Source organism: Stegostoma tigrinum, chromosome 9 (assembly GCF_030684315.1).
Source record: "Stegostoma tigrinum isolate sSteTig4 chromosome 9, sSteTig4.hap1, whole genome shotgun sequence".
Classification (NCBI taxonomy): Eukaryota; Metazoa; Chordata; class Chondrichthyes; order Orectolobiformes; family Stegostomatidae; genus Stegostoma; species Stegostoma tigrinum.
The window spans coordinates 8825589-8840376 of NC_081362.1; the positions used below are offsets into that span (position 1 = coordinate 8825589).

The 14788-nt window shown below is 45.4% G+C and overlaps 1 protein-coding gene across 2 annotated transcripts in view; it reads right to left on the minus strand.

Annotated features, from left to right (window-relative positions):
* LOC125454822 (1-phosphatidylinositol 4,5-bisphosphate phosphodiesterase beta-1) overlaps positions 1–14788 on the minus strand; it is a 690999-nt gene that overhangs the window by 111495 nt on the left and 564716 nt on the right. For both annotated transcript variants that reach the window (XM_059648337.1, XM_059648338.1), the window contains exons 16-17: positions 11803–11899; positions 5733–5817 (exon numbers count right to left, since the gene is read on the minus strand). In XM_059648337.1, the coding sequence (XP_059504320.1) occupies positions 5733–5817; positions 11803–11899 (182 nt within the window). The remainder of the gene's footprint in view (positions 1–5732; positions 5818–11802; positions 11900–14788) is intronic.

Here is a 14788-nt window from a genome sequence, read left to right on the forward strand (position 1 = left end):
TCCAAGCCACTCACCATCCTGAGATAACAAAGTGTGGAGCTGGATCAATACAGCAGGCCAAGCAGCATCCTAGGAGCACAAAAGCTGACATTTTGGGCCGAGACCCTTCATCAGAAATGGGGGAGGGGAATAGGGTTCTTAAATAAATAGGGAGAGAGCGGCAGGTGAATCGAAGATGGATAGAGGAGAAGATAGGTGGAGAGGAGACAGACAAGTTAAAGAGGCGGGGATGGAGCCTGTAGCGGTGAGTGTAGGTGGGGAGGTAGGGAGGGGATAGGTCAGTCTGGGGAGGACGGACAGGTCAAGGGGGCGGGATGGGGTTAGTAGGTAGGGAATGGAGGTGCGGCTTGAGGTGGGAGGAGGGGACAGGTGAGAGGAAGAACAGGTTAGGGAGGTGGGGGCGAGCTGGGCTGGCTTTGTGATGCAGTGGGGGGGGCGGGGAGACTTTGAATCTTGTGAAATCCACATTGATATCATTGGGCTGCAGGGTTCCCAACCGGAATATGAGTTGCTGTTCCTGCAACCTTCGGGTGGCATCATTATGGCACTGCAGGAGGCCCAGGATGGACATGTCGCCCGAGGAATGCGAGGGGGAGTTGAAATGGTTCGCGACTGGGAGGTGCAGTTGTTTATTGTGAACTGAGCGTAGGTGTTCTGCAAAGCGGTCCCCAAGCATCCTGACTTGGAAATATATTGTCATTCCTTTACTGCCATGGAGTCAAAGTCTGGGAATTTCTCTCCCCAGCAGCGCTGTGGGAATCCTTAAAGACACATGGACTGAAGCAGTTCACGAAGGCCACTCACCTGCCCTTTCTCAAGGTCAGTTAGGGTTTGGGAATAAGTTATGCCCATGTCCTGTGAGCAAATTAAGAAAAGGTAGGCATTCTCTGCACATCACTCAGGCTATCACTAGCTACAAATTGAATGGCGTATTGTTCAGAAGTTTGGCTTTCCCCTCTCATGATCCTTGGGCAAAAGGAGTATTCTGCTGACAAAAAACACTCCATTTGGGGAGCATTTTGTTAACATTTGTTCATAGGATGCAGGTGCAGCTGGTGTGAAATTTATTGCCCACCCCTAACTGCCCACGAGACAGTTAAGGGTCAGCCACATTGCTGTGGGTCCGGAGTCACATGTAGGCCAGACCAGGTAAGGATGGCAGTTTCCTTCCCTCAAGGGCATTAGTGAACCAGATGGGTTTTTTTTAACAACAATTGATTCATGGTCATCATTGGACTCTTAAGTCCAGATTTTTATTGGATTCAATTTCCATGGCATTGAACCAGGGTCCCTAGAATATTTCCTCAGTCACTCGATTAATAGTCTAGTGATAATACCATGAGGCCATCACCTCTCCTCCCGAGTCTCTTAAATCCATAAAGCATGGGTACAAACGAATTTAAAAAGAGCATTCTGGCAAATTCCAGCTGTACTCCTTTCAATGTTTCAAAGCAGTGTTAAACTCCCTTGCAGGGCAACTTGTGAGACTGTGACACCAAGTTCTTCAATACTGTACTGTTCCACAAAGAGTGGATCTTGGACTTTGCACATAATCTAGAAGAAGACGCATTCCATGGATTACCACCTTGCTGCCATGCAGAGACTGGAGTGTTCTGTTGATCCCAAGAGCGATGCTGTCATGAGTTCCCAACTCCTGGCAGAGTCGCCCATGACAGTAAGGTCAGACGAGAGGAACCAGAGAAAGTACAGTCCAAAATAAGCCCTTAATGACGATCTGGGGGGAAGTATCCACATGATACCAATGGCTGCTGATGTGCAACAGCATTCCCCAGTTAAGAGACATCAGAACAACGCAGTTACCTGGACTTCCTGGGAACACGTACCAAATGTGTGGTGGAGGCTGTGGCACTAGGATCAGGCTCATTAGCCACACAAGGAGCCACAGGACCCATGACCAATAACATGGAATTTCTTTGGAGGACAATCATACTCATTAGCGACTGATTGGCACTGCTGCTGGCATTGGAGAAAAGCTGCTGAAATGCCAGGGCTTGGCACTGAGTGCAGTAGAAATGTGCCCGGCCAAGCAAGATGGCAAAGTGGGTCATCGCATCATCAGTGAATTAACTGGGTGTCAAAACTACTAGAAAGATGGCTAACATTGGACTTTCTCTTCCTTAAAGCAAAAATAAGCCTCTGCTCAATTGCAGTTGGGTTAGGTTGGCAAAATGATGGATGGTTGACCCCGCATAATGCTGTTTGGTACCCCAGTGGTTACCACTGGTGCTGTTTGATTTCAAACTGCTTGCGTGGAATTTGCGCTCTCTCAGTGCGTCTGCGTGGGTTTCCTCCGGGTGCCGTGTTTCTCCATCCACTGAATTTCTCCAGCACTTCAGGCTTCTCTGGTTTTGTTTTACAATGGAAGATTTAATCAATAACAACTTCAGCCTTCAGCAGTCAAGAAGGCACAGCAATGTCTCTTCTTCCTCAGGGGGCTAGGGAAATACAGCACGTCCATTAGGACCCTCACCAGATGCACCATAGAAAGCATTCTGCCCGGGTGCATCATGACCTGGTATGGCAGCTGCTCTGACCAGGACTGTAAGAAACTAGACAGAGCTGTGTGCTCAGCCCTGACCATCACGGAGGGCAACCTCCCATCCATGGATTCCACTTACACTTCTCATTGTCACAGAAAGGCTGCCAACATGAAAGACCCCTCCCACCCCGATGTTGCTCTCTTCAACCTCTTCCGTCAGGCAGCAGGTATAGAGGCTCGAATACATGCACCAAAAGGTTCAAGTACAGCTTCCTCCCTGCTGTTCTGAGGCTGCTGAATGGACCTCTCTAACTCTAATGTTGATCTTGCTTTATGCACCTTCTGTGCAGCCATAACCCGGTATTCCCTCGCTCTGTCTAAGCATCCTACGGCATGTATGTCCTTGATTGCTATGACCTGCTCATATTACTTGCAAAACAAAAATCTTCACTGTACTTAGGTACATGCGACTATAGTAAATCAAATCAGATCCTCTAAAGAGTACACGATACAGAGCACCCGGAAGCCTACGCTTGTTGACGATGACCTCTGGTTGCAGAAGGATAACCTGGAAGCCTCAACAGCAGTCTACTCAAGCCGGGACAACAAATTCATCGGCTCATATCCCAGATGCACTTGCTTCAACATCTTACGAATGCACGATAAGTATCTGTTCTTCCTTTTGAAATGAATTTCCCTCTCAGCATTGCCCAGCTCCGAAGATTGCTTCAACTTAATAATAGGAGCAACTTGGCTTCTGTAAACAACTCGAAAAAACTTCAAACCTAGTTCTGGAGTCAGTGACGTCTGCAGCACAGGAAAAAGCCCTTGGAGTCTGTCCCAGTCAAAAACAAGGTGAAGTCACAGGTAGAGAGGGTAGCAAAGAAGGCATTTGGTATGCTTACCTTTATTGGGCAATGCATTGAGTATAGGAGTAGGGAGGTCATGTTGTGGTGATACAGGACATTAGTTAGGCCACTTTTAGAGTGTTGTGTAGAATTCTTGTCTCCCTGCTTTAGGAAAGATGTTGTCAAACTTGAAAGGGTTCAGAAAAGATTTACAAGGATATTGCTGAGGTTGGAGGGTTTGAACAAAAGGGAGAAACTGAATAGGCTGGGGCTATTTTCACTGGAGACTGAGGGGTGGCCTTATAGGGACTTATAAAATCATGAGGGACTTGGATAGGGTGAATAGACAAGGCCTTTTCTCCAAAGTAGGGAAGTCCAAAACCAGAGGGCATAGATTTAAGGTGAGAGGGGGAAAGATTTAAAATGGAGCGAAGAGGCAATGTCTTCACACAGAGGGTGGTGCATGTATGGAATGAACTGCCAGAGGAAGTGGTGGAGGCTGGTACAATGACAACATTTAAAAGGCATCTGGATGGGTATATGAATAGGAAGGGTTTGCAGGGCTTTGGTAAAATGCTGGTAAATGGGACCAGATTAACTTAGGATAACTGGTTGGCATGGACAAGTTGGACCGAAGGGTCTGTTTCCTTGCTGTACAGCTCTATGACTCTAAACACCTGACTAATCCAGTCCAATTTTCCAGCATTTGGCATTGCAACTTCTCGTCTAAAAATTTCTTAAATATGATGAGGGTTTCTACTTTTACCACCATTACAGGCAGTAAGTTCTGTAGGGTCCCACCACCTCTCTGGGTGATAATATTTATCCTCCCCTGAAATGGTAACTTTTGTTTCCATCTTCCAAAAGGGCATTGTCATCAGCCCTGCTGAATATTTCCGACATTTTCTCCCTAAATTGATTGTTATCTTTGATTTCTGTTAAAGCAAAGTATCTAGCCATCAAGGTGGGCCTATAAACTATGCTCCTACAAGTGCGCAGCCCAGAATTAATTTCCAGAAGTTAAAGTGGGAGTTGCCAAGTGTAATTCACAAACTGATCAGCATTTCAAGTTGTGCACGAAGATGAGTTCCTATTTAAGTTACTTTGCAACAGTTAAGTGACAAGAAAAATTATTTGGATCAGTGATTCGAATCTGATGAAGGGTCTAGGCCTGAAACATCAGCTTTTATGCTCCTAAGACAACGCTTGGCCTTCTGTGTTCATCCAGCCCCACACTTTGTTATCTTATATTTGAATAAGTCTTGCTTCTTGCTCGTTGCTTGCATTTCTTAAGGGACAGCGCCACTGAGTGGTCATGATCTGAATTAATAGCCCTGGCATTTTATCCAAATAAAAATTCTCCTCCCCGCTCAAAGTAACCGAAGTATGGGTACTGAATTGCAGTAGCAACACCCAGACACAGAGCGTGAAGATGTCATTCAAACGAGAAACCGTGTATTATCAACTGAAATACCCTTCATTCCCCAACTCATGATTAAAAGGAAAAACTTACATTTATACAGAATCTGTCTCAACCACTCGTCTTCCTTACAGCTGATAAAGTACTTTTTGAGCAGTAAGCAGTAGACAATTTGCACACAAACAGCAAATAACAATGACAGGATAGTTCTTGTGATGCTGACTGGGTGATAGACATTGGCCAATCCCCTGCTCTTCATCGAAACAGGGGAGTCTTTAATGCTCAGTTGAGAGTGCAGAGTGGGCCTCAGTTTAAAGTCTCCTCTGAAAGCCTACCCGTCCGACAGCGCAACACTCCCTCAGTACTGCGTAGGAGTCACAGTTTTAGTGTGTCAGAGCCTGGAGTGGGGTGAAGGCGCTCCCAGTGGTCGCATCACTGGATCAATCTTGCACAGGCCAGGTATGATGTCCCAGCACCACATGGGTGGAATCTGAATTTGGTTAATCAAAAGTCTGGAGCTTAAAGCTAGTCCCAGTCAGGATGGCCCGGTTAACTATCATCAATTGTTTTGGAAAAGAAAAACATCTCATTCACCAATATTTTTTCGGGAAGGAAATCTGCCATCCTTACCTGGTCTGACCTAGAGGTGATTCCAGAATCACAGCAATAACAAAGACTCAACCCTCTGAAATGGTCAACTCTAAAGGGAAAGCAAGAGAGAGAAATCCCAACAAAAAGATGTGAAACAAACAAGAATCTATTCGATTCATAACACGTGGGTTTTTCTTTTAAATATTGTCATTAATCTTTTTGTTTTAAATGGTTTACCATCCCTTGTTTGTGTCATAATGTCACACAGTGCCTCCCGAGGCTCTGGCAAACCTCTCTCCATGAAATAAAATGGCACTGAATTGCTTGGAACAAACGGTGGGAAAGGTACAGTCAGTGTGCGCTGAAAGGATACTCCACAAATTCAACAGGAGATTTGGTCAGCTGCTCCAGAGCCTTCGTCTCCACAAAGGACGACATCTCGAAACTCTTGTTGTTCTCTACAAGCGAAAAGCAGAAATACCCGATAATTCACCCCACTTCCATCTATCACAGGTGGTTAGTGTTTCGGCTAGCACAGACACTAGGATAATTCAAGCCTGATTTTTATTGTTCTCGGCGCAGGGAAGCGGTGTGCTCTGGAGTAAGATCGAATCACGTGGAGGAATGCAAGATCATGTTGTAAACCGGGGTGGTTGCTGAGTTGGTGCAGCGGGGTGGGGGGAGACTGAAACACCCGAGAACATTTCGCGGCCTTGAAACCCAAGGCACGATAGCCTGCACACGGCCCTTTTCTGAGCTGGTGGTGAGGAACCCTGTTGACGTGACACCAATAAAACCTTGTGTGAGAGGGAAGGGAAATGCTGCCAATAATTTTATTAAGTGACCAAGAGTTAGCAGAGTAATAGATTAAGGGAAAAAAAAACCACTTGTATTAATTTCTAAATCGATGGGAAACATAGAAACATAGAAAATAAGTGCAGTTGGCCTTTCAGCCCTTTCGAGCCTGCACTACCATTCAATACGATCATGGCTGATCATGCAATTTCAGTATCCCACTCCCACTTTCTCCCCATACCCCTTGGTCCCTTTAGCCACAAGGGCCATGTCCAGCTCTGTTTCAAATATATCTAACCAACTGGCCCCTACAGTGTTTTGCAGTGCAGAATTCCACAAGTTCACAAATTTCTGAGTGAAGAAATTCTTCCCCATCTCAATTTTGAATGGTTTCCCCCTTATTCTTAGACTGTGACCCCTCAGTTCTGGGCTTCCCCAACATCAGGAACATCTAACTTCCCGCATCTAGCCTGTCCACTCCCATCAGGGCTTTATATGTTTCGATGAAACTCCCCCCTCATTCTTCTAAATTCCAGTGACTACAAGCCCAGTCAATCCAAACTTTCTTCATATATCAGTTGTGGGAACAAATGTAAATGTCACAAAAATGTAAGAATAAAAAATACTTTGGTGTGTTCCATTGATAATTACCCCAAGAGTAATTCAACAAGACTTTAGTGTCTTTTATTATTGTGGGTGCAAAAAGTCTGCTTTGACTCTAACTAAACCAATCTTCATCCTTATAATGTCATTGTCACAATATACCTATTCATGTATTGTCCACAAATTTAGCCACCACAGCTTCACTCCCCTCATCTATGTCATTGTTATAAATTGCAAAATGTTAAGGCTCCAGCACGGATGCCTGAGTAATAATCTCCCCGTACCATCGCCCCCTCACCCTGTCACAATCTGCACAAGTCACATTACTGTGATTTTCCCAGTCTGCAAATCTTCTGCCCGTGCTAGTCTGTTAGCCCTCATGCCATGATATCCTGCATTGTGCAATAAGCTTTTATGTGGAATCTTCTCAAATCCAAGTCGCGTACGTCACCAGGGCTTCTCTTCATCTGCAAATATTCAAAGCATTCCAACAAATTGATTAAACGTTTCTTTTTCACAAAATACGCTGATCCTTCCCAATTCCCTTGTGTGTTTCCAAGTGCCTAGTTATAACATCCTTCAGCTTCTTGAGTATTGTTGGAGCTGCACCCATCCAGGCAAATGTCAAGAATCTGATTTGTGCCTTGTTGATGGCGGACAGATTTTGGGGCATTAGGAAGTACGTTACCCACCACAGGATTCCTCACTTCTGATCTGTTCTTGCAACTGCAGTGTTTATATGGCTAGTCCAGTTCAGTTTCTGGTCAATAATAACTCCCAGGATGTTGATAATGGAGGGTTTGGCGATGGCAATGCCATTAAGTGTCGAGGGGCGATGGTTAGGTTCTGTTGTGTCGCAGATGCATATTGCTTGGCACTTTTCAACTTAAATCTGGATACTGACCAGGTCTTGCTGCGTTTGGACTTGGACTTCCTCAGCATCTGAGAAGTCATGAACTCACACCTGGATGATGAGTCCAGGTCTTAAGATTGCGAATCCAGGAACAGAGCAATTTTGCTCACAAATAGAACTGAATAAGCAGTTTCTCAAGGAATTCAGAGAAACCTTCTACAGTTGCCTCTCTCTGATTGGGTGCCCACGCACCAACATTGAGACAACCTCAATTTCAACTTGGACCATATGCAGATTAGGAATTGAGAATCTTTTTACAACAAATTCTTTCACAGGAAGCTAAGGCCACCACTATTTCCCGTCTTTAATTACTTGCGAGAAGATGAGCTATCTTCATGAAGACAACTGTGTGTCTTGCTTCGGCACTTCAGGGGGTAGTCAAAGGTCAGTCATTGCTATGGGGTCTGCAGTCACAAACATGGGGTCAGAATAGGTACATGGTGGCTCAGTGGTTAGCATTGCTGCCTCACAGTGCCAGGAACCAGCTTCAGGTGACTCTCTGTGTGGAGCTTGTGCAGTCTTCCTGTGCCTATGTGGTGCTCCGGTTTCCTCCCACAGTCCAAAGATGTGCACGTTAGGTAGTGATAGTAGGAGCTGCAGATGCTGGAGAATCTGAGATAACAAGGCGTAGAGCTGGATAAACACAGCAGGTCAAGCTGCATCAGAGGAGCGGGAAGGCTGACGTTTCAGGCCTAGACCCTTCTTCAGAAAATGTTAGGTGGATTGGCCACACTAAATTGCCCCGTGGTGTCCAGGGATGAGCAGGCTGTTTAGATTATGGATAGAGTGGGGTTGGGGGGTTTCCTGTTCAGAGGGTCAGAGTGGGCTGAATGGCCTGCTTCCACTCTGTAGGTAACCTATGATTTGTGACTGCAGATTTCCTTCCCTTAAGAGCATCGGCATTTGGGTTTTTAATGTCAATCTGCTGGTTACATAGTCCCCTCTATGAGGCAAGCTTTTCATGAGAAATTAGTTGAATTCCTGTGTGTCTCAAGCCTGTGCAGTACTGGTCTGGGATTGCGAGCCCAGTCACACAACCTCTGTGCCGCGATGCTCAAAAATCTCAAACAAAACCAAAACGTCGTCATTACTCTGACATTTCCCAAAACGTGGCTCAGTGTGAAATGGTAACAAACCTCAAACCTCCTTCTACTGTGAGTTACTAATATTACTGGTGTGAGACTGTAGAAGAAGGCAATTTTATCCAGAGAGTTAAAAAGTCAGGCGAGCCTGAGAATGTAAAACCCTTTATTTGCCTCTTGAATCACATGGTCTAAAGTCAGAAAAGTGTGGCGATCTTATCTGCTTCCTAATAAAGGATAACTCTTTCGTTGGGAACTGTGGCTCATTGTCTCATGCCAGTAGTCATAGGTCTGACATTACACAGAGTCCAACTATACGTGGTTAATCTTCACTCTGAAGCTAGTGAGACTCAAAGGCTTAGCATATTTGGCCCATGTGTTCCTGGTTCAGTAGAGACAGAGAAAGAAATGATTAAAAGCTAACTTACCCACAAGGGATAGTCAATATAATGGGTACTGTTTATAGTCGGGCTATGTGATTGTAAGCATTGCACAAGGGTTCAATGGGATCATGTTATCATGTCGACTCATTGAGGATTGTGCTTATTTACAAAGAACAGTCAAATCAAAGGGTCACTGTGTATTATATTTACATATGTCCCTTACCAAAACTAAGGTGAGAAGCCCCTTCTGCAGAATGCATATCACAGCGTAAATCCAGTAAGAAACCTGTCAGCAACATGCTTATCCATAAGGACACAGTTGGCAAACCAAACGTCTTCTCATCATGGATTAACACTGGTCAACTTCTCAAAATTAGTTATAGGCCAACGGCAAGTAAAAATAACCACTCAGTCTGATGATGCAGCCTCTCAGTTAGGCTTACGGGGCAGTTAGCTAAGTTGGCTGGTTTTCAATGTACAGCGATGCCAACTGTACGGGTTCAATTCCTGCACTGGCTGAGAAGATCCCTCCTTCACAATCTCTCCCCTTGCCTGAGGGGTGTTGACCCTCAGGTTAAACCATTACCAGCTGTCTCCTTTAGCCCGATGATTTGCTAAAACTACTGGGACTTGATCTCCCCTAAATTAAGTAGTAGGAATATCAAACAATCCTATCTTATCACTTTATTTGTGGATTATGAGAACTGAAAAATGGACATTTGGACATTACTGGATTGCAAAGGATTAATTGTGTGACTGCCTGGTACCAGAAAGTCAGAAGATTAAAGGAAATTTTAGGCTATTTGCTGTTTGCAAAGAAACTAATGGAAAACAACACTAGAAAAACTTTAAAGAGAGTTAACAGGGCAACCACATGGCTCTAATTATCATAGAATCTCTACAGTGTGGAAACAGGCTATTTGTCCCAAAAAGTCCACACTGACTCTCTAAAGAACATCCCACCCAAACTTACCTACCCATCCGTCCTACTCCTGTGTTTCCCATGGCTAATTCACTTAACCTTCACGTCCCTGAACACTACGGGTAATTTAGCATGGCCAGTCCTTCTAACCTGCATATCGTTGGACTGGGGGAGGAAACCAGAGCGACTGGAGGAAACCCACGCAGACACAGGGAGAAGATGCAAACAGACAGTCACCCAGGGGTTGGGATTGAGCCTAAGTCCCTAGTGCTGAGGCAGTAGTACTAACCACTGAGCCGCCATGCCATCCTGACTACAATCTGAAAACTCAACTGGATATATGCTTTTATCTGCTAATCTCCAGAATGAGGTAATGGATGCTTTTCTTCAATATGTACCTAGAAGCTATTGGCAGTGTTTGGAAAACTAGGATTAAGTTTCAAGTATCAGGGTTCCTAGCTGTTTTTCATCAGAAATTGCTCTGTCGGTTTTCCATTGTGCCTCAACATGAGCTCACTGACAGGAAACAGAAGGAACTGTGAGAAAGTTGCCTTAATCTACCCTCTTAATCTGCTTTCTTGATCCACAAAATTTTCTCCGCTCTTCTTTTTGTGCATGTTTCTTTGCCCTGTCTGATTGAGAGGGTGCATGTGTTTCAGATCAAGAGGAATAAAGTTTAATCTGCAATAGTAGCTTAGTCGATGACGAGTTTGACATTTGTTTGAAGTTTGCCTATTAATATCAAGTATCTCCCAAATAGGAAACGGAACCACATCAGATTGACTGTCCTCATCAAGGATTGTAGGCAATGCAAATAGAATGCCCTCAGTCTAGCATTGTTTTATTGTCGGGCTGCATCATCAGACTGAGTGGTTATTTTTACTTGCCGTTGGCCTATAACTAATTTTGAGAAGTTGACCGGTGTTAATCCATGGTGAGAAGACATTTGGTTTGCCAACTGTGTCCTTATGGATAAGCATGTTGCTGACAGGTTTCTTACTGGATTTATGCTGTGATATGCATTCTGCAGAAGGGGCTTCTCACCTCAGTTTTGGTAAGGGACATATGTAAATATAACACTCAGTTACCCTTTGATTTGACTGTTCTTTGTAAATAAGCACAATCCTCAATGAGTCGACATGATAACATGATCCCATTGAACCCGTACAATCACATAGCCCGACTATAAACTTTAAATAACCTAAAATTTCCTTTAATCTTCTGACTTTCTGGTTCCAGGCAGTCACACAATTAATCCTTTGCAATCCAGTAATGTCCAAATGTCCATTTTTCAGTTCTAATCATCCACAAATGAAGTGAAAAGATAGGATTGTTGGATATTCCTATGTCGAGGCTGTTTTTAGAGGCAGTATACTGAGCCATTGTACACTTCCAATAACAAAATTGTTGGTCTGATTCTGCTTAGTTGCTTGACTGGAATAACAAAGATCCCCTGATGCTGCCTGGAAGCATCTCCTATCAAAAAGGAGAGTGGATACTGTTGAAGGGCCTGGAGGATATTACAACAGTAGGGAAAGGGAAAGGCAATGGTTTCGCAAACAAGGGTGTTCCTTGTGATAGTGCATTGAACATTCTGACAATTCTCTGGGTAAAAAAGTGTCTCCTCAATTCTTTATTGGGTTAATTTCAACTGTGTGACAACACGGAACTGAGTGGTCTCAAGACAATGGAGACAGTTTGGGATATTCTGCAATATGTAACTCGCTGGATAAAAAGTCACTCACTCTTAGCCACCTCAAAGGATTCAAACTTCACCGGCTGTATGTAAGTAACCAGGTTGGACATTTCTTCTGTGGCATTCGCTTCACATCCAGCAGTCCCCTGTAAGTACAGACCAACAAAATTTGTTTTAAATACGCTGCTGATACTGTGTTTCAAGTTTTTAAGGTCGGTCCTGCAATGAACACAATAAGCGAGCTTTTGGCCTTAAAGCATATCCATACGAATCGTGAAAAAAGTGTTAAAGAAAGACTGCTTCACCACCGAGATAGTAAGAACTGCTGATGCTGGAGTCTGAGATAAAACGGTGTGGAGCTGAAGGAAGATAGCAAGGTGTAGAGCTGGATGAACACAGCAGGCCAAGCAGCATCAGGGGAGCAGGAAAGCTGACGTTTCGGGCCTAGACCTCTCTTCAGAAATGGGGAAGGGGTTTCTGAAATAAAAAGGGAGAGAGGGGGAGGCAGATCAAACATGGATAAAGGAGAAGATAGGTGGAGAGGAGATAAACCGGTCAAAGAGGCCAGGGTGGAGCCAGTAAAGGGGAGTGTAGGTGGGGAATTAAGGAGGGGATAAGTCAGTTCAGGGAGGATGGACCAGTCAAGGAGGTGGGATGAGGTTAGTAGGTAGGAGATGGGGGTGTGGCTTGAGGTGGGAGGAGGGGATAGGTGGGAGGAAGGACAGGTTAGAGAGGCGGGGACGAGCTGGGCTGGTTTTGGGATGCGGTGGGGGGAGGGGAGATTTTGAACGTTGTGAAGTCCACATTGATACCATTGGGCTGCAGGGTTCCCAAGCGAAATATGAGGTCCGGTTCCTGCAACCTTCGGGTGGCATCATTTTGGCGCTGCTGTAGGCCCAGGATGGACGTGTTGTCCAAGGAATCGGAGGGGGAGTTGAAATGGTTCGTGACTGGGAGGTTCAGTTGTTTCTGCAGACCGGTCATAGGTGTTCCACAAAGCAGTCCCCAAGCCTCCGCGTGGTTTCCCCGATGTAGAGGAGGCCACAACGGGAACAGCGGATACAGTATACCACATTAGCAGATGTGCAGGTGAACATCTTTTTGATGTGAAAGGTTTTCTTGGGCCTGGGATGGGGTGAGGGGGGAGGTATGGGGGCAGGTGTAGCACTTCCTGCGGTTGCAGGGAAAAGTGCCGGGTGTGGTGGGGCTGGAAGGGAGTGTAGAGCAGACAAGGGAGTCACGGACAGGGTGGTCCCTCCGGAAAGCAGATAAGGGTGGGGAGGGAAAAATGTCTTTATTGGTGGGGATGGGTTGCAGGTAGCAGAAGTGTCGGAGGACAATGCGTTGGATCCCGAGGTTGGTGGCATAGTACCTGAGGGTGAGGGGTATTCGGTTTTGGTTGTTATTGCAGGGAGGGGGTATGAGAGATGAGCTGCGTGAAATGTGGGAGACACTGTTGAGGGCCTTCTCGACCACTGAGGGGGGAAATTTGTTGTCCTCCAGCATCTGCCATTCCTACTATCTCTGGAGCTGAAGGAACACAGCGGGCCAGGCAGCATCACAGGCACTCAGAGAAAGTAAGAACTGCTGATGCAATTGCGAAGAAGGGTCCCGACCTGAAACATAAACTTTCCTGCTCCTCTCATGCTGCCTGGCCTGCCGTGTTCCTCCCGCTCCACGCTGTGTTATCCCTGCTTCAAAATAGCAGAGTCAAAACTGTAGGATGTCTGCAGCACTCTACATCCAACGGAAGCATTGTCAACATTGTAATACTGGAAAAGTGACAGGCTAATTTGCATACAGCAAGCTCCCAGAAATAACAATGTGACAACGAACGGATAATCTGCTTTCTGTGATGTTGACTGAAAGATAAATCTTGGCCAGACACAGCTTCCCTGCCTTTCTTTGTAATAGTGCTACAGGATCTATCACATCCATCTGAGAGGGCTGACAGAAGCTTGGTTCAACATTTCAAGTCAAAAAACCGAAAGAACTGTGGCTGCTGAAAATCTGAAACTAGAACAGAAATTGCTGGAAAAGCTCAGCAGGTCTGGCAGCAGCTGTGCAGAGAAAGCAGAGTTAATGTTTTGGGTCCAGCGAACCTTCTCCAGTTCTGATCTCATTTGCAATTTCTGCTCTCATCTGAAAACCAGTTCCTCCGAAAATAAAAGCACAAAAGTGTAAAGTTGGATTTCTGCGCTCAAGTCCCTGTGGTGAGACCTGAACCTACAGCCTTTTGGCTCAGGGACAGTGTTTGTTTATTTAGAGAGTCACAGAGATGTACAGCATGACCAGATATCCTGAATTAATCTAGTCCCATTTGCCAGCATTTGGCCCATATCCCTCTAAACCCTTCCTGTTCATGTACCCATCCAGATGCCTTTTCAATGTTGTAATTGTACCAGCCTCCACCACTTCCTCTGGCAGCTCATTCCATACACGCACCACCCTCTGTGTGAAAAAAGTGTCCCTTAGGTTCCTTTTAAATCTATGATTTACCTTAAACCTATGCCCTCTAGTTTTGGACGTCTCTACCCTGGGAAAAACACATTGGCTTTTCCTCCTATTTGTGCTCCTCGTGATTTTATAAACTTCTATAAGGTCACCCCTCAGCCTCCGACATTCCAGGGAAAATAGCCCCAGCCTATTCAGCCTCTCCCTATAGCCCAAACCCTTCAATCCCAGCAACTTCCTTGTCTGAGTTTCTGCTGTAAAGTTGGCGATTAAATTTTATGTGACTGCAAGCAAGGCATTTCATTTGCTGTCTCTCTCTCTGTCTGATTCTCTTCCATGGTCACTGAAATAGGCCACTCAGCTTAGCTTCACTGATTCCCAGTTCCTGAGCTTCAGATAGCCTCCATACCTCACCCTCTGTCATCATGGGAGCTTTCTCTTCCTGACCCCCATCTCACTTGAGCCCACTGTGTCTTTGTTGAGGAACCATACAGCCATAAAGGAGAAGCCATTCAGCCCAATGTTTCCAGTGCTGGCTCTCGGTATACTCCTCCAGCAGCACGCCCTGTCTGTCCCCAATC